At 56.3% G+C, this 24,982-nt stretch overlaps 1 protein-coding gene across 4 annotated transcripts; it reads right to left on the minus strand.

Moving 5' to 3' along the window:
- Positions 1 to 2,497: 2,497 nt before the first annotated feature.
- Positions 2,498 to 17,547, minus strand: SLA2 (Src like adaptor 2). 4 transcript variants are annotated; one of them, XM_039497261.1, is made up of 9 exons: positions 17,482 to 17,547; positions 16,044 to 16,582; positions 14,368 to 14,499; positions 11,457 to 11,556; positions 10,657 to 10,743; positions 8,558 to 8,661; positions 4,970 to 5,119; positions 3,998 to 4,130; positions 2,498 to 3,604 (listed from the first exon to the last, which is right to left on the minus strand). In XM_039497261.1, exons 3-9 carry the CDS (start codon positions 14,453 to 14,455, stop codon positions 3,457 to 3,459), a joined length of 810 nt encoding a protein of 269 aa, XP_039353195.1. In that variant the 5' UTR covers positions 14,456 to 14,499; positions 16,044 to 16,582; positions 17,482 to 17,547; the 3' UTR covers positions 2,498 to 3,456. The 4 variants fall into 4 exon arrangements, with proteins under 4 accessions (XP_039353195.1, XP_039353194.1, XP_039353196.1 ...); XM_039497260.1 differs by having other exon boundaries at positions 14,368 to 14,518; positions 17,482 to 17,546; XM_039497262.1 differs by lacking the exons at positions 14,368 to 14,499; positions 16,044 to 16,582; positions 17,482 to 17,547 and having other exon boundaries at positions 10,657 to 10,918; positions 11,457 to 11,554.
- Between the last annotated feature and the right edge of the window lie 7,435 nt (positions 17,548 to 24,982).

Consider the following 24,982-nt stretch of genomic DNA (forward strand, 5'->3'; position numbering starts at 1 on the left):
GCCAGTCCCTATGCAGCATGACTTGCAGCTGTAAGTCATGGTATCTAAGGCAGCCCAATGACCCCCAAGGGAGAGTTCCCAAGTCTAGAGGGCAGGTCACTGGCAGTGGGGGTTGAACACCTAGCTGCCTTTTAACAATTTCTCCCACCGTATAGCAACCTTGACCAGAGCACAACTGGAATGCAGGCCTGCCTTAAAAGGCCAGCAGACTGCTACTGTCTGAATGGGGGGGAGGGGGCAGGAGAGGTGCTAGGGACTTTGCTGAAAGGTGCTGATTTCTGTGCTAACAAGTTCTGGTCTACACTGTGTTCCTGTTGACTAATAAACCACCTGTTTTACACGCTGGCTGAGAGTCATGTCTGACTGTGGAGTGGGGGGTGTAGGGCCCTCTGGCGTTCCCCAGGGATCCCGTCCAGCTGGACCCACCAGGGGGACTGTAAACGGATGCTGAATGCGCCAAAGTCAGATCAGAACGGCCATAGCTGAGGAGGCATCTTGCCCTGGACTGCATGACTGCAGGGAGTCACGACCCCCCCCTTCCCTCCCCCCGCCCCCCCCCACAAGCCCTGGCTGGCTTCATACAGAAGTTCCAGTGCATCAGACCTGTGACTCTGTCACAGGCGGCAGCTCTGCACGGGAGGGAGATGGGGGGCAGCTCTGCACAGAGAGAGCTCCGTGTGGGGGAGCAGTTCTGTGTGGGTGGGAGGGCGGGGCTCGGGGAAGCTCTATGTGGGAGGGAGGGGGCAGGGAAGGGGCTGGGGGCAGCTCTGCATGGGGAGAGAAGGGCTTAGGGGAGTGCTATGTGGGGAGGGCAGCTCTGTGTGAGTAGGAGGATCAGGAGAGGGCTCGGGGGCTTGGTGTGGGAGGGGAGCGGTGCAGGAAAGGGGCTGGGGGCAGCTCTGCATGGGGAGAGGAGAAGGGCTAAGGGGGAGTGCCGTGCGCGCTCTGTGCTGGTCAGGAGAGGGGCTGTGGGGGGGGGGTGTCAGTTCTGTGCAGGAGGGAGGGAGGGAGGGAGGAAGGTACAGGAGAGTCGCTGTGGGGGCAGCACTGCATGGGAGGGAGGGGGCAGGCGAGGGGCTGCGGGGGGAGGCAGCTCTGTGTGGGAGGAAGGGGGCAGGAGAGGGGTTGCGGTCCCACGCAGGGGCAATATGCTCAGTGCTCTCCTGCCTCTGGCCTTGCTGGGCGGGGGGGAGAGTATCAGAGGGTAGAGGTAGGGCAGGGCCAGTATCCTGCCTTGGGGGGGGCACCCCAACTGGCCCAGGCCCCATGGGTCCATACTGTAATCCCCCCTGCATTTAAGGCACCCAGGGTTGCAGGGTAGGCAGCAACATGCCCTCTGACTGGCCTGAATTTCACCTAGGGTTGCCAACTGTCTAATTGCTCAAACCCAAACACCCTTGCCCCACCCCATCTCTTCCCCATCCTTGCACCACCCCATCTCTTCTCTGAGGCCCTGCCCCCCCACTCCATCCCCAGTCCTGCCTCTCCCCCACCCTCACTCACTTTCACCAGGCTGGGGCAGGGATTTGGGTGAGGGGGTCGAGGGGGTCAAGGGGGTTGGAGTGGCAGAGGGCTCCAGGCTGTGCCTGGGGGGGTGGGGTGCAGGTCGGGGTGCCGTGTGCGAGCTCTGGGACGGAGTTTGGATGCGAGAGGGGGCCCAGGCCTGGGGCAGTGGGTTGGGGTGCAGGAGGGGGTGAAGAATGCAGACGCCGACCAGGCGGTGCTTACTTTGGGCAGCTCCCAGACGCAGCCGGCCTGTCCAACCATTCATGGAGACAAACACCCCCGGCCACCCCTGCGGCTAGGAGCCAGACGTGCCAGCCCCTTCTGGGAACTGTGTGGAGCCAGAGCAGGCAGGGAGCCTGCCTTAGCCCCGCTGCGCTGCTGACCGTACTTTTAGCAGCCTATTAAAATCTCCCAGATTGGTGTCAGTAGCCACCGTGACAGTGAGTCTGATGCTTGGAGACTCCCAGCCAAGCTGGGAGGGTTTGCAGCCCTAATTGCACCCAAGGGCATGACACTGTGATCTGGCTCAGCGTCCAGCCCGAAGAGAGCTCCGTAAGCCCCAGCATGGGGAAAGGTGGCACTGGCTGAGGTAGGAGCAAAAAGCTGGAGGCAACCTGGTTTAAGGGAGCACCCATGACATGCCTAATACTGTTTTCTCAATTCTTGACGCTAAATTTGTTAGTCTCAAAACTCTGTTGGATTTTCTTTTGTCCCAGCCTGGCAGGAAAAGCCCAGGAGACTGAGGGGGTCTAGGGAAGCTGCGGAGGAGAGAGCAACTCCCCGACAGCCATCTGGCAAAAGCCTTGGGCTCGCCCTCTCCCTTGCTGGGAGTCAGGAGCGAGTGCTTTGCACAGCCCCTAGCACACCTGGCCCAAACCTCAACCACTTTAATAGGCCACATTTTTACATGCCGATTTTGCATGAAATCTGGAAACTCAGCCTCTGCACCGCGTATTGGATACATTACATGAGCTAAACTGCATGAGAGTCCTGTCCTAGGGCCATGACCTGTCAGGTGGGAGGGACGTGCTGGTGCCATTGCCACAGGACACAGCTCAGTTATTCAATATTTGCATTTTATTTCAGTTGACAACTACAGCCCAGTAGTTGGAAGCCATTTCCTGGCCTCAGGCTCATGGCCCCTTTATGAACTGCTTGGGCCAGGCCAGTGTCTTACAGGGTTGCATGGCCTGGCTTTAGGGGAGTTTGTCTTCGCAGCATGTGCGGAGAGGCACTCGACTTTCTCTGCTGCAGGCCCATGATGACAGGCTGACGTCAGACATGGGAGCCTGCAGTTGGCGATGGCCCCAGCTCTCAGGCTGGTGCTCGGAGGGGCCGTGAGCCTGGAGTTGGCCAGCGCTGTGTATGGAGCACGCAGATCTGGACTGAGGGCTGCAGGCTGATTCTGCCCTGTCTCTGTCTGTTGTATTCAGTGTTAGGCAAGGCCAGTCAGTCAGAGCATCACGTGCACTGGCATCGAACTCTCTTACACACAGCACATAACAGGGCCTCTGTACATTATAATTCACCCCAAACTCCTCTTTCTAGCAAGTCCTTTCCTTCTGGCCACTGGGCCCGGTAAGGCGTCCTCAGAGGCTGCTTGTGTGCTGGGAGTAAGCTCAGCCAAAGCTGCCAGCACTGGAGGTGAGAGAGTGACTCCGAGCAGCAGGCGCTGGGTTCCTTGCAGCGAGCGGTGGATCCAGGCCCAGCTGGACCTGAGTCAGGTCGAAAGCACCCGGACCACCCCACCCAACCAGCTGGGTTCAAACATGAGACAAGGCCAGCTGGGGGGGGACAGCTCAGAGCAGCGCTGCTGCAATAAATTACTTTGCATCAGACTAATAATTTATATGGGGGGTGGAGGGTGGGGGGTAAAAGTCCAGGGGCTGGAGAAGCAGCTTGGTTTGCTGAGACCACGGTCCCTGACACCATGTTCTGGGTATGGCACCCTCAGGCGCTCTTCCATAGACTGCCCTTCTCGCCCTTCTCCGGGGGCAGCTCTTCCGTCAGAAAGAGGTAGGAGCTGATGGCTTCCCGCAGGCCCAGGCTGACAGGGGACTCCCCTTCTGGGGCTGGAGCCTCTGAAAACAGGGCCGAGCTACAGACAGAAGAGAGGGATGCTTAGCACAGTCACGCTATTCACCAGCAGCCTGGCACCCGCCAGACCTGGCCCTGCCCCCCGCTCTAGCCAGTGTCAGCATTACTGGCACCAAAGCTAAGCACCAGCACAATCCTAGAGGCAGACAGGCCCCAGCCTGAGCTGCTGCATCCCTTTGCGTCTGGTGGGTCCTTGGAGGCCCCCTCCCTGCTCAGCACCCAGACCTTGGGAGCCAGGCACCCTAGAGCAGGGGGCATTTCAGGTCTCCCCACAGCAGGGCTCCTCCCCAGTGCACAAGGAGGGCTCCACTCCTGCCATCCCAAAGAGCAGTGGAGCCGCTCCAGCCCCTGCACGAGTGAGGGGCAGCACCCTCCGCTGCCAGCAGCTTCCTACCTGTCAAGCTCCTGCCAGTTGAGAGATGATTTCTTGACGACCACAGGCGGGGCCAGGTTCTGGGCTGGGACGCGAACTGCTCCTTGGATGAAGCACGGCTCCTTGAGGAGGCAGCACAACCCATCCCCGATTTCTGGGGCAGAGAAGCAGGGAGCATCAGCAATGGTGTCCCATTCACCCGCCCCCGGAACATGCACACCCTGCGTGCAGCACAGACACATGCACTGGTGCGTGGCCACGCAGGCCGGCTCCTCTGCTGGGGTGCCAGCTGCACTGACAGGCGCCCTGCTCACACCAAGGGGCAGCTGGAACTGAGTAGAGCAGGCCAGTGCGCACTGCCATTCAGGGTCACGTAGTGCAGGCTGCTCGTTGCTGGGGGGCTGGAGCACTCTGCTGAGAGATGCTGGGCAGCTAGACCACACCCAGCACCCACAGGCCTGCTTTGCAGACACATTTCTGCAGCCGTGACTCCTGCAAGTCACGTGCACAGTGGGATGGGCTTGGGGTGAGCAGGGAAGAGCATGCAGGCCCCCCCCCCCAAGTACATTGGGGGCAGCGTAGTCAGATGTGGCCAAGCCTGGCTCTGGGCTGCACACGCCTCACTGGACATGTCACGAGGCAGGCACTGGGAGGGGGCACAGCACGGAGGGGTGATACTAACCCAGGGCCCTTACGCCTGCTCCAAGCAGCACCATCTCTAAAGACAAGGGTCTATTCCTGGATTCATGCACCCCTGCCCCCAACCCCAGAAAATGGGGCTAAGAGCCCAGGCTGGGGAGGAACGGGGGGGGGGGGGCTGGGGCTGCCTGCCCAGTCCCTGCACTCTGGCTGTCCCAGGGTGAGCTTGGCGCCCAGAGCCCTTTGGTGAGTCTCCTTTTCTCCCCTCCTCCCCCCTCCCCGGTCTTTGGGGCTCTGCAGGCCCAGGGCTGCGCACATTGACCACCCACTTCCCACTGGGGCAGAGGCGGTTACCGGAGTAATAGTCCACCAGCTCCTGCAGGCTGGGGAAGGTGAGGCGTGGGGCGATGTAGAGCCAGCCGTTCTCCAGGCGGTTGATGCGATAGTGTTTGACGGAGTCCCAGGAGGAGTGGTTGGTCCGCCTGACTGACAAGGAGTAGCAGCCTGCAAGGGGAGCGATCACGATGCAAAGCCTGGCTCTAGCACACTGCCACGGTCGGGGGCACAGCGCTGAGTTGGGGCAGAGGACTCCTGCCACACCAGCACGTCGGCTTCATTGCAACTGCACTGGGCCCAAGCCCATGGCACAGGCCCCGGGGGGTTAGGCGCATTGCAGACTATGAGCGGAGCTGAACACTGCACGCTGATTTGGCAAAGGGAACAGACCTATTGGGCACATCGGCCAATTGCCAGCAGCAAAATGAGATTTTTCACAAGCTGGGGTCTGACTGGCCAATGTTCTGTGCCACAAGCCAAGCTGATCAGCTGCTGGACAGCTGTGGGGCTGCAGGCCCTTATGCCGGCCGACCCATGGGCAGCAAGTTATATACCCACGTGGTGCCTGGACACCAGCAATATTCAGAGCCCAGGGGCCCAGCTCCAGCAATGTTTGGGGCCAGGTCTCCCCCCCGGCCCCACCTGCTGCCCCTCCGTGCCTCCCTCGAGTGTCCCCCGGCCCCCCTTGCTGGCCCCGTGCATGTCCCCGGGCCCCGAAGGGAGCAGAGCGTCCCTGCCTCTTCCGTGCAGCTTGCCTCCCTGCAGCAACTGCTGCCGCAGGGTCCTAGCACCCAGGGGCGGCTCTAGGAATTTGGCCGCCCCAAGCAGGGCGCGCTGGCGGTAGCCGGTCCTGCGGCTCCGGGGGACCTCTTGCAGATGTGCCTGCGGAGGGTGCGCTGGTCCCGCGGCGGAAGGTCCGCCGGAGCTGCCTGCCGCCCTCCCGGCAAAATGCCGCCCCAAGCTAGTACCCCCCCCCCCATATCGACTGCCAGGGCAGACTGACTCTGAGCCTGCCCTTCCTCCTCAGACCCTTCTCTTTTCTGGCGGGACCCTCCAGCAGCACAGCCTCCCTCCCTCCAGTCACCGCTCCTGCCCCATGCTGGGCAAGGAGGCAGTCCCATCCCCCACCCCCAGTGAGGCTACAGTCAGGGGCAACAGCAGTGAAGGAGGCGCATGCAGCAACCCCCGGCACCCATGGGGGAGGCAAGGGAGATTCCTGGACCTGAGAGGGGCCCTACGAGCACATGCAGTGACAGTGGTGGGGGTGAGTGTGCTGCTGGGGGGCGGGAAGAGGCGGCGGGAAAGGGGGTCCCTACCCCAGAGCTCACTGCTGCTGGCAGGGAAAGGGCTGGGGTGAGTCCTCGTCTCTGGCCCCTATCCTAGAGCAGCCTGCCTGCACCCCAAACTCATCCCCAGCCCAGCCCCACCCCAGAGCCCCCAGCCAGAGCTTTCACCTCCCCGCACCCTAACCCTCTGCCCTAGCCCTGAGCCTCCTCCTGCATCATGAACCCCTCATCCTGCGCCCCACCCCACAGCCCTCACCCCACACCCCAACCCTCTGCCATAGCCCTGAGCCCCCTCCCACAGCCCAAACCCCTCATCCTCCCGCACCCTGTCTGCCCCAACGCTGAGCCCCCACCTGTATCAAGAACCCCTCATCCTGAGCCCCACCCCACAGCCCTCACCCCACCCCTCTGCCATAGCCCTGAGCCCCCTCCCACACCCCAAACCTCTCATCCTCAGCCCCACCCCAAACCCAGCCCCACCCCTGCACCCCCTCCTCCCCAAACTCCCTCCCAGAGCCTGCACCCCCTCCCATCCCCAAACTCCCTCCCAGCACCTGCACCTTGCACCCCAGACCTCCTCCCAGAGCCTTGGGCAGGTGGGAGGTGGCGTTTTTGGGGGGTGGAGTTTGGGCTGGGGTGGGTGCTGGGCACCACCAAAATTTCTATAAACCTGCCGCCCATGACCCTCTTGCTGCCCCCACATCAGACAAGGTGAGACACCCTCTTGTCCTTGGAACACCCGCTCCAGAGAGCCAGCCGGCTGGCTGGTTGCAGGCAGCACCCTGGGCTGTGTGCTTATTCCCATCTAGCAGTGCGGGAGGGAGCCCCACCTGCGGGAAGCTCACTGATGCACACTGGCCAGCCCGCTGGCGGGGTCGCTCCCCTGTCCCGGCACGCACAGCACAGTTTTCAGTTCCTACGCTGGTAACTGAATGCTGAAGGAAGCTTTCTGCCTGGGGGCAGTGGAGTGGGGGGGAGGGAAGTGTGACACAAACCCAGTGTACTCAGGAAACCGCTGGGCTCGGCAGCCAGCTAAAGCTGCAGGTGCAAGTGATCGGAGATAAGGCAACTGTTCGCCGTCATGTGCACCGCAGATGAGGCAGGAGACCTCAGTCAATAACACATCAAACTCAGCCCTTGAAACTGTTGATCGTCTGGCCCCTGAGCCAGCAGGTGCCTGCTTCCTACCGGAAGTGGCCCTGGGGAAGGCAACGGGAATCGTGAGCACAACACACAGCAGCTGGTGTGTGCAGGGGCAGGCTCCCACTTTTAAAGAGCTTGTGCTTCCCTTGGGGACGGCGCATGCTGTGGCCATGCTGGGCCAGCCGGGACCGAACAGCCCGGGCCTGACTCAGCTCTGACCTGCTGGGCTGTCACTCCTCAGCAGCAGCCAGCCCCCGCCTTGGATCGCTAATGGTTGATTTAGCAGGGCTTTTAGGGAAAGGTACAGGTCCAGTTCTGGACCCCAGCCCTGCTCCACTAGCACCGAGGGGGAGCTAACACTTCTAAGAGAGCCCAGGATTTTCAGCAAAATCTTTGCTTGTGCCCTGGGGCCGCTCTAAGTTATGCCGGGGCCATTTCAGCCCCAGCCTGCAGCAGTAGCGCAGAACTGGAAAGGTGCCAACATCACACCTGAGAGCAGGGCTCTGATCTCAGTGGAAACAGGTGTGCTGCTGCTGCTTTTCCTACCTGGCAAACAGCCGCCACAGTGGGTGAACTTCCCCTCACACCAGCCCTCCCTTTCACACACAGCCCCAAGGAGCAAGCAGCGAAGGCACACCCCCAGGCTCTGTGCTCCCCCAGGGTGTGTGGGGGCCAGTTTGGTGGCTGTTTCAACGCGCAGCCTTTTAGCAGCAATTCCAGCAGCAGCTGCGGCTCTCATGCGCTTGGGACCTGAGAGCCCTTTGCCCCATCTCTGTCTTTCCCCATGAGCCATCCTCCGGGGAGAGGCCAGGCTGGGCTGGGGGGTGCACAGAAATTCCCTGCTCAGGTGCCAGGCTGTGCCCAACAACAGGTGCCAGCTCAGGCTAGACTCTGTCCTCAGCCACGCTGATGGCAGCAGCCCAGAAATCTCGGTGACCCTGGAGCCCTTACCCCATCAGGGACAGTCCGGGCATGGCAGGAGGCGCTGTGGGGTGAGCTCTGGGGTTGGGACACTGCCCACATGTGGGGCTGGTAGCCTCAGGTTGGGCAGTGCCCAGGCATCTCGCTGCAGGACTCCTGCTCGCTGAGAGGAAGCAGCCCCATGGTTCCTGCCCCTCAGCTCCAGCCCGGCTGGCAGGTAGTGGGTGCTTGGCAGCGGCTCTGTGGAGTCACTTACCTTGCCTGGTCTGGCTCTCTCGGATCAGGAAGGAACCGCTGTGGTTGCACGGCAGAAGCAGCAGCTCCTCGGCTTTCTCCCGGCTAACGCCCTCATACAGCCACCTGGCAGCAATGACAGGACACTGAGCACCAGAGGGTGGCAGCAGGCAGCCCCACTCCTGGGCCATCCCAGCGCCCTCCCCCCCAGAACAGGCAGGGCTCAGCCCTCCCCCACTATGGGGACAGCCCTGCCTTGGCAGGGGACAGACTGGGTGGTCCTATTCCTGGCTCCCACCCCAGCCACATGTTCCCTGGGGGTCCAGGCCATTCATTACACTTGGCCCAGGCTGCCTCTGAAACGGTTGCGCGGCTGGCTAACAGCACACAGCAATACAGTGTGGGCGTGGAGACCGGCAGCAAAAAGCAAGGGGAATGTAGGAAGGCGGATGGGTCAGGCAGCACTGTTACACCTCCCCCACACACAGGAACCCCAAGGTGCCTTCCACACCCACAAGTGGTCAGGACTCAATGGCACAACAGGAATAACATGGTCTCCAGGAAGCTAACTACCGTGTTCAGCCAAGAACCCAACCCGTCAGGCTGCATCTTCCTGGACCACTGCCCCCAGCCCTCTGTCAGCACCACACTGAAGGCAGCACAGAGCCCCTGGCACCACGCTGAGGCTTCAGCAACACCAGCACCACATCTTGCAGCACCCAGGGCTGCAAGCTGATCACTGGCCACAGCCGGCCCATATGAGTTGGCAGCAGAAACTCTGCAGCTGCAGGACACAAGCCCAATATTTGGTTTCTCCGGCTCCCTCTCAGCCTGCCTTCCAGAGCAGTGTTTGCCCTGGGGGCAGATCCAGGGGAGAGGAGCAGGACCATGGGAACCCTTCAGGAGGTGGGAAAGCGGGGCCGGGGAGGGGGGGTCTGCTCAGCTGGCTTTTACTGGCTGTGAACTAACTGCACAATTCTCCAGGGCATTTAGTGTCCTTGCTCCCGATGGGTCATTCTACGGCTCCGGAGCCACTGCCGAGAGGGAGCTCTAGTGACGCTGGACGTTCTAGGCCAGGGCCCAGATCTGTGAAGCACCTACATGTTTTGGGCACTACAAAAAAGCAATTATTATAGTGGCCATTCCTCAGTCAGCTGGCATCGCTCCACTTCCCGAATGTCCCTAACCTACCCCAGCATGCCTGGCAACGTGGCTAGTCCAGGGTGAAAGCCCAGCACCATGGAGCCAACTGACACATCTGGGCCAATTTGAAATTCACTCCAAGGAACAGCTGAGGGTCTCCCGCATGCTGGCCTGTCAGTGCCGCTCTGTGTGGCCAGCGTCTAGCACAGTAGGGCCTGGGCTGTGACTGGGGCTGCCACGGTACAAATCCCAAAGCATATTCTGGAGAATCACTGCAAAGTGGTTGGTTTCGCATCTAGTGGGGCCTGAGTTCTGCATTTCAGCCCCAGCGCTGGGAGGAGCAGGAGACAATAGCTGGTGGGAGGGGAGAGGAAGCTGTGGCTCAGTGGGTGTCGCTCAGGGGGGTCTCAGCTGCATGTGAGCTCCCTGCCATCTGGGTAGCAGAGTGAGCCACATGCTCAGCTCTAGGGCTGCCTGCGCTTCACCTAGAGCCCGACCCCCTGACCAGAGAGGCCATGCAGCTTTGTCCTCCGACAGCAGCTGGGTAGCCCCTGCATGCGCCAGCCTCAGTCCCGGGACAGGCCCCCATCTCAGCCCCCCATGCCCTGAGACCATGTGGACAGCGCCAGCAGAGACGGGAGAGGTGGCCTGGAGCATGGAGACTGCCGCCTCTCCTCCCTAGCTGTGTGTCTGTGAGGCACCTGGGTGGGGCTCTGGGCCCCCGGCCCTGCCAGAGTGCACTGAGCCCGTGGGCACCTACGGCCTGCGGAGCCCCAGGTGACTCACCCAGCCTGCAAACAGCCACCAGTAACGCTACTCTCCTGTGTATTCCCACCACATTTGCTTGCATGGGAGTGTTTGCAGGGGCCGTGCCTTCCTGTGTCTGTGCAGCACCCGGCGCTAGGGGCCCTGACCCCGCACTGCCGTAATACAGCACTAAACAGCAGCACTGATAACATCAGGCCTGCGGGCTCCTACCTGTGCCACACCTTCGCTACGTGGCTGCTGGGGACCGAACACTCCTTGCCGGTGACTAGTGACACCACGTTCCACCATTCCCCATCCCTGGAAGAGAGAAGAGTTTCCAGGAACGCCAAGGCCCATGGCTGTGCTGTGCTGGTAGTCCTGCAGCTTCTTGCCTGGCTTGGTCCCCCTTCCCCCTGCACGTACAGCCAGCCATCTCGGCCCACTGAGCTCACCAAGGGCCTCTTTGTTGGTGTGTCTGAGTTTCTGGGGGCTCCTGAAATCAAAGCAGTGGGGCTCGATGCCATGGGAGCTTGAAATGTGCCTGCAGGGCACGGTCCCCACAAAGCCCAACACCGTTCTCGTGGGGCACGAGGCTTGCCGGGAGCCAGGAATGGGTCAGCAGAGGCTGCTCCCCTGTGATGTCTCCGCGATCTGGCTCCTGGCACCCGGCAGCGGCCTGTGTGAGCCCCAGGCCAGAGGCAGACTCCAACATATGTCCCAGCAGGCAGGATTGCGGGGCATGGGAAATATATGACTAGAGCCTCTCCTAGAGCTCCCCAGGGCCTGGGGAAGCCGCAGGCTGCAGCGCTGGCGGCCGTGGCCATGTGTTTAGAGGCCATGTGTCTCAGGGAGGGGATGGGGGCAGAGCCCCGATGCGCCAACCTGGTCCAGCCTGGCACAATACAGTGAGAGCTCGGGCACAGCCTGGTGAGCACCCCAGGGCCGGGGAGGCCTCAGTCTCCTGTCTGGGCCCTGGGGTAGCACTTGGGGCTGAGTCCTGGGCAGCCAGGCTGCTCCCATTTGGGACTTACTCAGACAGGACATTCAGCTGCTCGCCTGGTCGCAGGACGGTCTCTGCCTCCCTCCCTGCGGGGAAAGAGCACAAGGCAACTGCCACGTAGCTGTTCAGACCTGTTGAGAGACCACAGCACCTCAGAGCACAGCACTGCCCTTCCCTGCCCACGGGGGCAGCGCCCGCGGCCTCACGAGAGGGGCAGAGCAGTGCCGGGCTGAGCGGGCCCACGGCTCCCAGCGGGTGCCCAGAGAAGGGATATGTGCAGGAACAGACTTTGTGGTATGCCCTGGCCCGGCAGCAGTACTGACTCTTGTGAGAGGTCATGTTTTCTTTAGAGCCCCAGCTCCCAGAGCTGGGGTGCAGGAGAATCAGGGCTTACAGGAAAAAGTTAGCGGCCAGCCCCAAAATCCAGAAAGCATAGCCCCGAAGCTGAAGAGCGCACCCCCCCAAAGCCACAGAGTGCGACCCCCACAAGCTGGACAGCACAACACCCCCAAGCCAGAGAGCGCGACACCCACAACCCGAAGAGCATGGCCCCGAAGCTGAAGTGCGCCCCCTCCCCAAAGCCACAGAGTGCGACCCCCCACCCCCCAAGCTGGACAGCACAACCTCAGAAGCCACAGAGCGTGACCCCACAAGCCGGAGAGCACAGCCCCTCCCACCTCAGAAAGTTACAGCCAAAGACACCCCCCCACCCAACTATTAGGATTTTTTTTTAAATTGAAGGATTTTAAGCCAATCTCATGCTTTTTGGGGGCCTGGCAGTGAGATTTGCATGCGAGAGGTCAGCAGCACAGCACTAGCTCCCACTGCAGGAGTCCTGTTTGGATTTACATCCCCCACCCATGCAACCACAGTGTGTGTGGGGGATGTAAACCCCCACAGTGTGTGTGGGGGAGGCGGTATCAGCCCCACACTGGGCCCCTTGCATTTGGCACTGTGGGACTTGCCTAGTTGCAGGGGCTATAGATGACCACTGGAGGGCGCTGGGCAGGGGCAGGGTTTCTAGCAGTGCTGGGGGAAGGGTGGGATGTCTGCTCTGCACTGTACACAGCTTCCCCAGAGGCCTTGGTTCCAGGCCCAGCCAGCCACAGGTCACTTGGGTTTTGCTCACGCCCACGAGTTCATAGAATCATAGAAGATTAGGGTTGGAAGAGTCCTCAGGAGGTCATCTAGTCCAACCCCCTGCTCAAAGCAGGACCAACCCCAACTAAATCATCCCAGCCAGGGCTTTGTCAAGCTGGGCCTTAAGAACCTCTACAGATGGAGATTCCACCACCTCCCTAGGTAACCCATTCCAGTGCTTCACCACCCTCCTAGTAAAATAGTTTTTCCTAATATCCAACCTAGACCTCTCCCACTGCAAGTTGAGACCGTTGCTCCTTGTTCTGTCATCTGCCACCACTGAGAACAGCCTAGCTCCATCCTCTTTGGAACCCCCCTTCAGGTAGTTGAAGGCTGCTATCAAATCCCCCCTCACTCTTCTCTTCTGCAGACTAAATAAGCCCAGTTCCATCAGCCTCTCCTCATAAGTCATGTGCCCCAACCCCCTAATAATTTTCTTTGCCCTCTGCTGGACTCTCTCCAATTTGTCCACATCCTTTCTGTAGTGGGGGGCCCAAAACTGGATGCAATCATAGGCACCAACTCCGTGGGAGCTCTGGGGCTGGAGCACCGATGGGAAAAAATTAGTGGGTGATCTGCACCCACCGGCAGCCAAGCTCCCCGCCCCACCTCACCTCCTCCTCCATCTCCTTCCCTGAGCGTGCCACGTCCCAGCTCCTCTGCCTACCTCCCAATGCTTGCAGCCGCCAAACAGCTGTAGCAAGCTCTGGGAGGGAGGGGGGAGGAGCGGGAACATGGTGTGCTCAGGGGAGGAGGCAGGGCCAGGGCGGGAATTTGGGGAAGGAATCGAATAGGGGCAGAGTTGGGGCAGGGACTTTGGAGAAGGGGTTGGAATGGGGGCTGGGCAGGGGTGGAGTCAGGGCGGGGCCAGGGGCCGCACGGGGTCGAGTACCCATCGATGCCATTAGAAGTCGGCGCAATACTCCAGATGTGGCCTCACCAGTGCTGAATAGAAGCGGAATAGAATTGCCTGGCTGGAGCACAGCCTGGATTGCTGGAGCAGGTTGGCTCGGCTGAGGCCAGGCCCGCCAGCCGCTCTCAGACCCCATTAGAAAAGCCAAGAACCAGCCTGTTTTCTTCTGCTCTGCCTGTGGGGCTGGGATGCAGCCACCTGCTGCCATCCCCTGCATAGCTGGGGCTGACTTGCTGCCAGGCTCTGCATGCTCCTGCCTCCCAGCTCTCCTAGGGCATGCCCTGGCTCAGACTGTCCCAGGTCATTGCAGGCCCCAGTGCAAACAGGCCTCAGAGCTGGGCCAGAGCGGGTGGAGGGACACTGGCAGGCTCCCAGCAAAGGACACCCCGAAGTGCACATCAGCTGGGCAGCTGCATGGGGAGGGAGAGGAGCCTTGTGCAAACCAGCCAGGGGAAATGAGCAGGTTACTGGTGCCTCAGGGGCCAGCAGCTTTGGCATCTTGCCAGCCCTTCCCCACGCTAAAGGCAAGTGCTCGGTGCCCTGTCCTGCTCCTCCATGCTAGAGAAGCTGGGTCTGGCCATTGGGCAGCCAGACCCCTGCCCCCCTCACTGCTGGAGGACATGGCAGGGTCTCAGGCGGCTTTGAACAGTGATGCTCCACAGGCTGGAATCTGAGCCGCATGTGTCCTGCTGGCAATGGAAGAGGCTGATTCCTAGGGCTCTGCGCTGAGCCAGCAGGCCTAGCATGATGACAGGGTAGGCATGGGGCAGAAGGGGGTGCTGCAGTGTCCCATGGGACAGATTCAGGATGGGGTTGTTGTGCACAGGCTGGGAACTCTGAGCCCACATCTCACCGGTGCTCAGGGCTGCAAAGGGGCCATGATTCCTACCTGTCTGCACGGGAGCAGTGGCCTGCATGGCAGCAGCTGGGCTGGGCTGAATGACAAGCTGCTTGCTCCTGCTGGGCAAACTTCCCATCACTTCCGGGCACCAGTGGGGCCTCAGCAAACAGCTCTGACCTTCTGCAGCAGGGAGAGAAAGCTGAAAAACCAAGGGACGGCTAAATGCTTGAACTTGTGGGCTGCTGCCTGCGCTGCTCCCTGTCCACCCCTGGTCTTGTGGGATCCCTGCCCTCCCCCCCGCCACAGCAAGGGCCCTCAGTGAGGCTTTCAAATGGCCGACTGGTTCTCAACGTAAGGTCTCAGGCAGAGCCACATCCTGCTAGGGTGGGCCATGCCCTGAGCTATGCACAGCCAGGGCTACATGGCGTGAGAGATGGTGGCCTGCCTGGGCTGCTGGGGCTGGCTGTTCACACACATGCAGGTACAGGCCTGCGTATTCACACCCACCCATACAACCCCCCCGCTCATTGGTGCGTTAGCCTCGACCATGTTTATAAAATGGCCCCATTTGGCTGTTATGTGTTGTGCCCCTCTGAGCACAGGCACTGGGACCAACAGGGCCTGTGGAGCCTTGTTTAGGTGGTTTTCTGTGTCGTTGCTCTCGGTTTAACCTGACCAGCCCCAGCGTGTCACAGGCTGGGTGGGCTTGGGAACACTCCGAGCCCAGAGGTTCCTGCTGCAACACAAAGGGGAACTGGGGGCTTACGGCAGTAGGGCATCACCCCAGAGTCATGCCAGAGAAGAGTTTGTCGTATCTGGACAGGGCCTCCCCCATTAATCGGGTCAGGGCAGCCAGCTGGTGGGGAGAGTGGTACAGAATGGCCAGGGGCTGCACAACACAGCACTGCATTTGCCCCTCCTAATGAGACCCAAGGGAATGGCTCAGGGCAGTGATCACGGGTGCCATGGAGATCTCGTGCCTAAGAGCACTCCAGGGTCCTGCCTGTCTCTGGTCATTGAAGATACCAGAGTAATTCTTACCAGAGAGGGCTGGTGGCCAACTGCCACTGTCGGGGTCTAGGCCCTGTGTAGCTAACTGCTCCCTACTTCCAGCAGCGTCAGCTGGCTATGGCAGGCCACATTGTCCTGTCGCCTAAGTACCAGAACATACACACAGACCCTTGGGACATCAGTTTCCTCTGCTGCCACCCCCACCTCACCTCCAATGCCAAACTGGGCGTGGTGGCATTGGAAGTTTTTAAACAGCTGCTGCACTACACCCCAGAAGTGGCTGCATTTCAGTGGTGGGTGAAATGACCCCAATCTCACAAGCAGGGCTGTGAGCCTTAGTTCATCACTGTTTGTAAAGGGCTTTGAGCGCATGGGCTGAATGGGATGAGCATGTTATCACAGCGTCCCATCGTACAGTCACAGCTCTCCCCCATTTCCTCTGACTCAGCTCCGGGCCCACAGAAAACGGGTTCAGACACAGCTACAGCAACTGAACAGGGCACGTGCTAGCCCTGCTGCCCTGAGGAACAGGACCGGAGCGAGAGCTGACCAGTCGGCAGCTCCTCCCTCATTAGGGTATCTGACAGCAGGCAGGGTATTCAAAGCACCGTCTTCATTATGTGCAGCCCATCTGTTCAGAACAGGCCCCTGGGCCAGAGCTCACCAGTCCCCAACACCCCGTTTCCCCCAGAGGAAAAACTTGTTCCACTTACTTGACTCTCATCTCAACGAAGACGCTACAGGGCTCCTCAGAGCTTGGCAGATGCTGTGCAGAGTCTGCAGTGTCACCCCTCCTGCTGCGGCAGGCTGCCTAGGGCAGGAGTCACTCCAGTGCTGGGCAAAATCCACCTGCACACAGGGAGGCACTAGGACTCCTCTGAACCCACTACTGCAGGTTCTCCCAACTGGTGGCTCCCCTGTGCAGTGCAGAGCCCACCACTGCAGGCTCTCCCAGCTGGTGGCTCCCCTGTGCAGTGCAGAGCCCACCACTGCAGGCTCTCCGAACTGCTAGATTATGCTGTTCAGAACCCCCCGGCAGCAGGCCCCTGTCTCTCTCCTAGGTGCTGCTGTCCTCTGGTACTAGAAACTTCTGTGTAGCTTATTGCTGAGTGTGAGGTGTGTGACAGGAGGGAGCTGGCTGGGGCCTCGGAGCCACGACCCGTTCACGTTTCCTGTGATGTGCGCAAGTGCTGGAGAGGAGGCTGGAGCGCTGGTTTCTGTTTCTGCTCAGAGAGCAGCTGCTTGCAGCATCCTGTTTCCATGGGGGCAAGTGTCACTGTGGATGAGGACAGACCCATATCTGCTGGTGCTGGCTGGCAGCCCTGGGGAAGGGTGCAGGGGCAAGACACCCCATCCTCTGGAGCCAGCCTTGAGAACATGGCAAGCTGGTGAATTCCTCCCTGGGACTGGACTCTGGGTTCTCTCTCTCTCTCTCTCTCTCTCACACACACACACCCCTAAACCTCCTCCCCATACAGGTACAGACACCTGAACCCCTCCCCCTGTACAGGTATGTACACCTGACTCTCTCCCCCCCCATGTATAGGCATGTATGGCTGAACCCCTCTCCCCCTGTACAGGTACATACACCTGACTCCTCCCATGTATATGCATGTATGGCTGAACCCCTCCCCCCAGTACAGGTACATATACCTGAACCCCCAATACAGGTACAGACATCTGAACACACCCACTCAGGTACAGGCATTTGCACCTACACCCACAAGCTTCAAACAGCCCCTTGGTTTCCTGGTGCAGGTATAAAATAACCCTCCAGGCATTTAGCCCCTTGGCTCCTCAGCAATCCAGCCTGCCTGCCCACCCAAGAAAGCCCAGGGAGGGCCCAGAGAGCCAGGCAGCTGATTGGCTCCTGCTGTCCCCCCATGCAAAGCAGGTGGAAATGCTCCTTGAGCGGCCTCCCCTTGATCCCGTGTTTCACACTGGCTTCGCACAGGGGTCAGTGCCAGGCAGGGCAGCGTGAAGGCCCCTGGATCAGCTGTGGTGCCAGCTGTGACCTGCTGACCTTGGGCACATGGGGCCCATTACCCATTTATTACCCACTAACAGCTCGCTCCTTAATGGGATTCTGCATCTGAGCCCTCTTGCCCGTCCAAGAGCCCCTCGTGCTTTGGCCCAGTCCCCAGTTCTGACCTGTCAGCTGTGAGCAGATGCCCCAGCCTGAAGCAGGGCACTCTGGGTGCAGAGCCTCCACTGTAATGCACACACCATGCTGATCCAGGCATGGGACTGGAGTTAGCAGGGAGGAAGAGGCAGGCTGGAGGAACGGGCACAGTATTCCTGGCTGATGGGCAGCATTGCCCTGTGCTCAGGGCAGCGATAAGCCCCCATCAATGGAAAAACAGTGGGCTGATTCCAAACAAGTCAGCACACTGGGCTGTGAATGCTGTGCAGGGTTGCTTAGCTCCCAGCTGCAGTGCAGGAGATCTTATCTGCCCCAGCATCTAAAATAACCTGTGTGTCACCACACTCCAGCCCACGTGCTTATGCTGAAGAGGAGGCGGCAGCTTCATGGAAACTGTGTGACGGTGCCTGGGTGCTATGAGCATGCACAGCCGCCAGCCAGCGGCTTGCTGAGCGTTGGGGCAATTCACAAGAGCTCCTCCACCCCCCAAACCCACGCAGGGCCCTGAGTCCCAGCAATGCCGGCTCCTTGCCAAGCCTGTAGCCCCTGCATGCAGGTCACGGGCCATTCTGCTCGCTGGTTCCAGCCATTCCCTTGCCTAAGCTCTGATGCAGGCAGGCGCCAGGCTCCGTCACTGCGCACAGGGGGCGTCCTCTGAATGTCTGAGTGAAGCTGGATATTACATTTGTGTGAGAGCAATGCAATGTTGTGCAGTGGAGGCTGGACTCAAAAGAGACACAGCCTCACTGGCTGGGCGGTGACGTTCTGCAGGGCAATCCTGCTGTACTGGAGGAAGTTACCTTCAACTGACGAGCACAAACCGAGCGCACACATGACTTGTCCTCTCCTAGTTTTAGAAAGCCTGGCCAAGATTAGAGGAAGTAACAGACCAACATAGACTCAGACTTTAAGGTCAGAAGAGACCATTATGATAAGCCAGTCTGACCTCTTGCACAACGCAGGCCACAGAATCTCACCCACCCACTCCTGTAACAAACCCCTAACCTATGTCTGAGGTATTGAAGTCCTCAAATCATGGTGCAGAGAATCCTCCAGAAAGTGATCTGTGCCCCATGCTGCAGAGGAAGGCGAAAAACCTCTAGGGCCTCTGACAATCTGCCCTGGAGGAAAATTCATTCCCGACCCCAAATATGGCCATCAGCTAAACCCTGAGCATGTGGGCGAGACTCACCAGCCAGACAACCAGGAAAGAATTCTCTGTAGTAACTCAGATCCCACCCCATCTAACATCCCATCACAGACCACTGGGCATATTTACAGCTAATAATCAAAGATCAATTAATTGCCAGAATTAGGCAATCCCATCATACCATCCCCTCCATAAACTTATCAAGATTAGTCTTGAAGCCAGGTATGTCTTTTGCCCCCACTACTCCCCTTGGAAGGTTGTTCCAGAACTTCACTCCTCTAATGGTTAGAAACCTTCATCTAATTTCAAGTCTAAACTTCCTGATGGCCAGTTTATATCCATTTGTTCTTGTGTCCACTTTGGTACTGAGCTTAAATAATTCCTCTCCCTCCCTGATATTTATCCTTCTGATATATTTATAAAGAGCAATCATATCTCCCCTCAGCCTTCTTTTGGTTAGGCTAAACAAGCCAAGCTCTTTGAGTTTCCTTTCATAAGACTGGTTTTCCATTCCTCGGATCATCCTAGTAGCCCTTCTCTGTTCATGTTCCAGTTTGAATTCATCCTTCTTAAACACGGGAGACCAGAACTGCACACAATATTCCAGATGAGGTCTCACCAGTGCCTTGTATAATGGTACTAACACCTCCTTATCTCTACTGGAAATACTTCCCCTGATGCATCCCAAGACCGCATTAGCTTTTTACACAGCCATATCACATTGGCAGCTCATAGTCATCCTGTGATCAACCAATACTCTGAGGTCCTTCTCCTCGTCTGTTACCTCCAACTGATGTGTCCCCAATTTATAACCAAAATTATTGTTATTAATCCCTAAATGTATGACCTTGCACTTTTCACTATTAAATTTCATCCTATTACACCTCTACCTCAATATAACGCTACCTGATATAACACGAATTCGGATATAACACGGTAAAGCAGCGCTCCGGCGGAGGGGGGGCGGGGGCTGCGCACTCTGGTGGATCAAAGCAAGTTCGATATAACACGGTTTCACCTATAATGCAGTAAACTTTTATGGCTCCCGAGGACAGCGTTATATCGAGGTAGAGGTGTACTATTACTCCAGTTTACAAGGTCATCCAGATTTTCCTGTATGATATCCCGGTCCTTCTCTGTATTGTCAATACCTCCCAGCTTTGTGTCATCCACAAAATTTATTAGCACATTCCCACTTTTTGTGCCAAGGTCAGTAATAAAAAGATTAAACAAGATTGGTCCCAAAACCGATCTCTGAGGAACTCCACTAGTAACCTCCCTGTAGCCTGATAGTTCACCTTTCAGTACGACCCGTTGTAGTCTCTCCTTTAACCAGTTCCTTATCCACCTTTCAATTTTCATATTGATCCCCATCTTTTCCAATTTAGTTAATAATTCCCCATGTGGAACCATATCAGATGCCTTGGTGAAATTGAGGTAAATTAGATCCACTGCATTTCCTTTGTCTAAAAAAATCTGTTACCTTCTTAAAGAAGGAGATCAGGTTGGTTTGGCACAATCTACCTTTTGTAAAACCATGTTGTATTTTGTCCCAAGTACCATTGACCTCAATGTCCTTAGCTACTTTCTCCTTCAAATTTTTTTCCAAGACCTTACATACTACAGATGTCTAACTAACAGGCCTATAGTTACTCAGATCACCTTTTTTTCCTTTAAAAATAGGAGCTATGTTAGCAATTCTCCAGTCATATGGTACAACCCCTGAGTTTACAGATTCATTAAAAATTCTTGCTAATGGGCTTGCAATTTCATGTGCCAGTTCCTTTACTATTCTTGGATGAAGATTAACTGGGCCCCCCGATTTAGTCCCATTAAGATGTTCAAGTTTGGCTTCTACCTCAGATGTGGTAATATCTACCTCCATATCCTCATTCCCATTTGTCATCCTACCTTTATCCCTAAGCTCCTCATTAGCTTCATTAAAGACTGAGGCAAAGTATTTGTTTAGATATTGGGCCATGCCTAGATTATCCTTAACCTCCATTCCATCCTCAGTGTTTAGTGGTCCCACTTCTTCTTTCTTTATTTTCTTCTTATTTATATGGCTATAGAACCTTCTACTATTGGTTTTAATTCCCTTTGCAAGGTCCACCTCTACATGGCTTTTGGCCTTTCTCACTTTATCCCTACATGTTCTGACTTCAATAAGGTAGCTTTCCTTGCTAATCCCTCCCATCTCCCACTCCTTGGTGGCTTTCTGCTTTTTCTTAATCACCTCTCTGAGATGCTTGCTCATCCAGCTTGGTCTAGAACTCCTGCCTGTGATTTTTTTCCCCTTTTTTGGGATGCAGGTTTCTGATAGTTTCTGCAACTTTGACTTGAAGTAATTCCAGGCCTCCTCCGCCTTTAGATCCACAAGTTCTTCAGTCCAATCTACTTCCCTAACTAATTTCCTTAATTCTTTAAAGTTAGCCCATTTGAAATAAAAAACCCTAGTCACAGATCTATTTTTGTTTATCCTTCCATCTAGTTTGAACTGAATTAGCTCATGATCACTTGAACCAAGGTTGTCCCCTACAACCATTTCTTCTATGAGATCCTCACTACTGACCAAAACCAAATCTAAAATGGCATCCCCTCTTGTTGGTTCTTCAAGTACTTGGTGAAGAAATCCATCAGCTATCACATCCAGGAAAATCTGAGCCCTATTATTATTACTAAGCACTTATCCTCCAGTCTATATCTGGGAAGTTAGTCTCCCATGATCACAAAATTCCCATTAGTGTTTAAGCAGCAAAGAGTCCTGTGGCACCTTATTGACTAACAGACGTTTTGGAGCATGAGCTTTCGTGGGCATCCGACGAAGTGGGTATTCACCCACGAAAGCTCATGCTCCAAAACGTCTGTTAGTCTATAAGGTGCCACAGGACTCTTTGCTGCTTTTACAGCTCCAGACTAATACGGCTACCCCTCTGACACTTGACATTAGCATTTACTTCATTAAAAAATTAAAGAGGTCTCTATCCATATCCAAATCAGATCCCAGTGGTCTGTAGCACACCCCAAGCACTATCCCAGGGGAGGCTCTAGTAGCTTTCTTTCCCAGTGTGATTTTTGCCCAGACAGACTCTGTCTTATTCATTCCATCACTTCTTATTTCTTTACAGTCTATCTCATCATTGATATACAATGCTACTCCACCACCTTTGCCTTTATTTCTGTCTTTCCTAAACAGCACATACCCTTCAATACCTCTACTCCAGTCATGACTACTATTGCACCATGTTTTTGTTATCCCTATAATATCTGGTTTCACTTCCTGCACCAGTAGCTCTAGTTCCTCCATTTTGTTACCTAGGCTCCTCGCATTAGTGTACAAACATCTTAATTTTGGCCATTTGGCTTCACTGACATTCTTTACCTGATTAGGCACAGACATTCTACTACCAGTATCACCTATTAGACTGGTATCTACACTACCCTTCCTCCTTATGTCCATTCTTCCACCCATGGCTGTATCCTTTCTTACTTCATTTTCTTCTCTCTCAATGTTAAATTCCAGCGTAGAGATTACCTGGACATCTCCCCCCAGTTCCTAGTTTAAAGATCTCTTAATCAGTTGTGCCAGCCTCCATCCTCGAAGTCTATTTCCCTCCTTACTCAGGTGAAGTTAATCCCGAGAGAACAGTCTTCTGTCCACAAATGCTTCCCAGTGGCCGTACATCCCAAAGCCCTCCTTATAGCACCACTGCCTGAGCCATCTGTTGATCGTCATAATCTTGTCACACCTTGGTTGCCCTTCTCTAGGAACAGGCAGAATCCCATTGAAGATCACCTGAGCCTCGATTTCCTTAAGCGTCTTCTCCAGCCTGCATAGTCTCCCTTGATACGTTCCAGTGAGAATCTAGCTGTATCATTTGTTCCTACATGAAGGACAATCAGCGGATTCTTTCCCGCTCCCGTTAGGATCCTCTTCAGCCTCAGATCCACATCCCATATCTTAGCACCTGGCAGACAGCACACTCTTCTGTTCTCTGGATCAGCTCTAGTTACAGGCCTGTCTATTCTTCTCAGTAAGGAGTCCCCAGTCACGTAGACCTGCCTTTTCCTGGTGATGGTGTGATTCTCCGGTCTATCCTCTGCTCCCTCTGGCTGCAAGTCCTCTCGATTCCTATTGTCCCTTGCAATCCTTTGCAACCCATCCAGTATCCTCCTGGGGCTCATATTTGTTGTTATCTCCATTTACTCTTCCCCTCTTCCTATAGGACTAGCTGCTCTTCTCTTCTTCCTTGCCCTCCCACCTTCAGCGACCACCTGCTGTGCCCCTTCTTCATTTTCCAACTCAGAAAACCTGTTCCTGAGCTCTATTTCTCCTTCACTAGCCCATCTTTTCCTCTGCCTGGTTCTCTTAGTCACATGCTTCCACTGTCCACCTTCCTTACCCAGCAGTCTCCCCTCAGAGTTCTTTGGTCCTGCTTTCATCTGCAAGTCTGAGCTTTTCCCTTCACCCTCCTCATGTCTTTGCTCTGTCATCTGCTCAAACCCCCTTTTAAACTCAGCCAGAGTTTCCACCAGCATCTCCAATCCTTGGATCTTTTCTTCCATCAGCTCTATCAGGCGGCACTTCATGCAGATGAAACTCTTTTCAGGTACCCTCTCCAGGATCATGTACATGCCACAGCTTCCACATCCAGTCATCCTCATTGTGTCTTCCACTGCTGCCTCGGTATCGGTCATAGCCTTCCCACCTAAACCCTGTTAGCCTGGGAAACACAAACCAAACCAAAACACCACCACCCACAGCAAAACAAACCCCCAACAGGGTCCAGAACACCGGCAGAACACCCCCCACTCCCTTCCCTGGCCTGTCTATTCCTCTGCCTAGCTCTCTTAGTCTCCCCCACAAACTCCCCTTGCAAACTCCCACTCAAACTCCCCTGTTTACAGCTCTGTTTGCTGGCTCTTGTGGCACTGCAGCTGTCTGTGTCGCTGCCTGACTGGCTGGCTACCTTTATAGGACCCCTAAGCAGAGATGCCCAGTGTTATATCCTTGGGGGCATCCGGTTTAGGAAGAAATCACTTGAGGCCAGACAGCAGACAGCTAACAAAACTACCATTTTATTTACAGACACAGAGCTCACCCAACCGGCCGAAGCTGGCTGGGCTATCCCCTAATATCTAACTCAGTTGCCATAGGAACAAAAACCATGACAACCAAATACACAACATATTCCTCCCCGCCTAATAAGAACATCCCTTAAATAAAACACACACTAGACTAGAGAAGGAGGGTAGACTGCCTCCATTCCCGGCTAAACCCTGGGGATTATTTTGCTCCATAACCGTGGGTTCGCCCTAGCTAAAGATCCAGCCGATGAGGAGGCCTTCTGTCTCTAGGTGGATTACGGTGAACTTCTGGTGTTGTTGCATGGGCTCAGGGTCCGCAGCATGAACAGGTGAGGAGGTGGTATCAGCTCGTGCTGGGCAAAGGGGTATCTCAGCCACCGGCAGTAATGGAGGAGAACAGTCAGGAACAAGTGATTTGTGATTCAGTGTCTCACCAGAAGAGGTGAAATCAGACCACTCAACTGCAGATGTGTCCTGGGGACTGGCATGACCTGGCAACAGCTGATCTACATCTCGCCGCCAGGTAAGATTCTCTGCAGTCCGGACTGTGTAGGAAACAGGTCCTGTTTGAGTTATGATTGTGGCAGGGACCCATTTAGCTCTGGAAGTATAATTCCGAGCCAAAACTTGCTGTCCCGGGCTAAAGGTTCGGTCTTTTGCTCTGGGTGCCTGTCTGATGACTTGATATTGCTGCTGATGTTGCACAATTTGTCGGGGTTCAGAAGGTTTCAGCAGATCAAAGCAAGTGCGCAGCTGTCGTCCCATCATTAGAAAGGCCGGGGATGCCTGGGTCGTAGCATGAGGTGTATGAAGTATGAACAACAAGGGTAATGTCGTGGTGGGAGTCTGCTACAGACCACCAGACCAGGGGGATGAGGTGGACGAGGCTTTCTTCCAGCAACTAACAGAAGTTGCTAGATCACAGGCCCTGGTTCTCATGGGTGACTTTAATCACCCTGATATCTGCTGGGAGAGCAATACAGCGGTGCACAGACAATCCAGGAAGTTTCTGGAAAGTGTAGGGGACAATTTCCTGGTGCAAGTGCTGGAGGAACCAACTAGGGGAAAAGCTCTTCTTGACCTGCTGCTCACAAACAGGGAAGAAATAGTAGAGGAAGCAATAGTGGATGGGAACCTGGGAGGCAGTGACCATGAGATGGTCGAGTTCAGGATCCTGACACAAGGAAAAAAGGAGAGCAGTAGAACAGAGACCCTGGACTTCAGAAAAGCAGACTTTGACTCCCTCAGGGAACTGATGGGCAAGGTCCCCT

Source organism: Mauremys reevesii, linkage group 13, assembly GCF_016161935.1.
Source record: "Mauremys reevesii isolate NIE-2019 linkage group 13, ASM1616193v1, whole genome shotgun sequence".
Taxonomy (NCBI): Eukaryota; Metazoa; Chordata; order Testudines; family Geoemydidae; genus Mauremys; species Mauremys reevesii.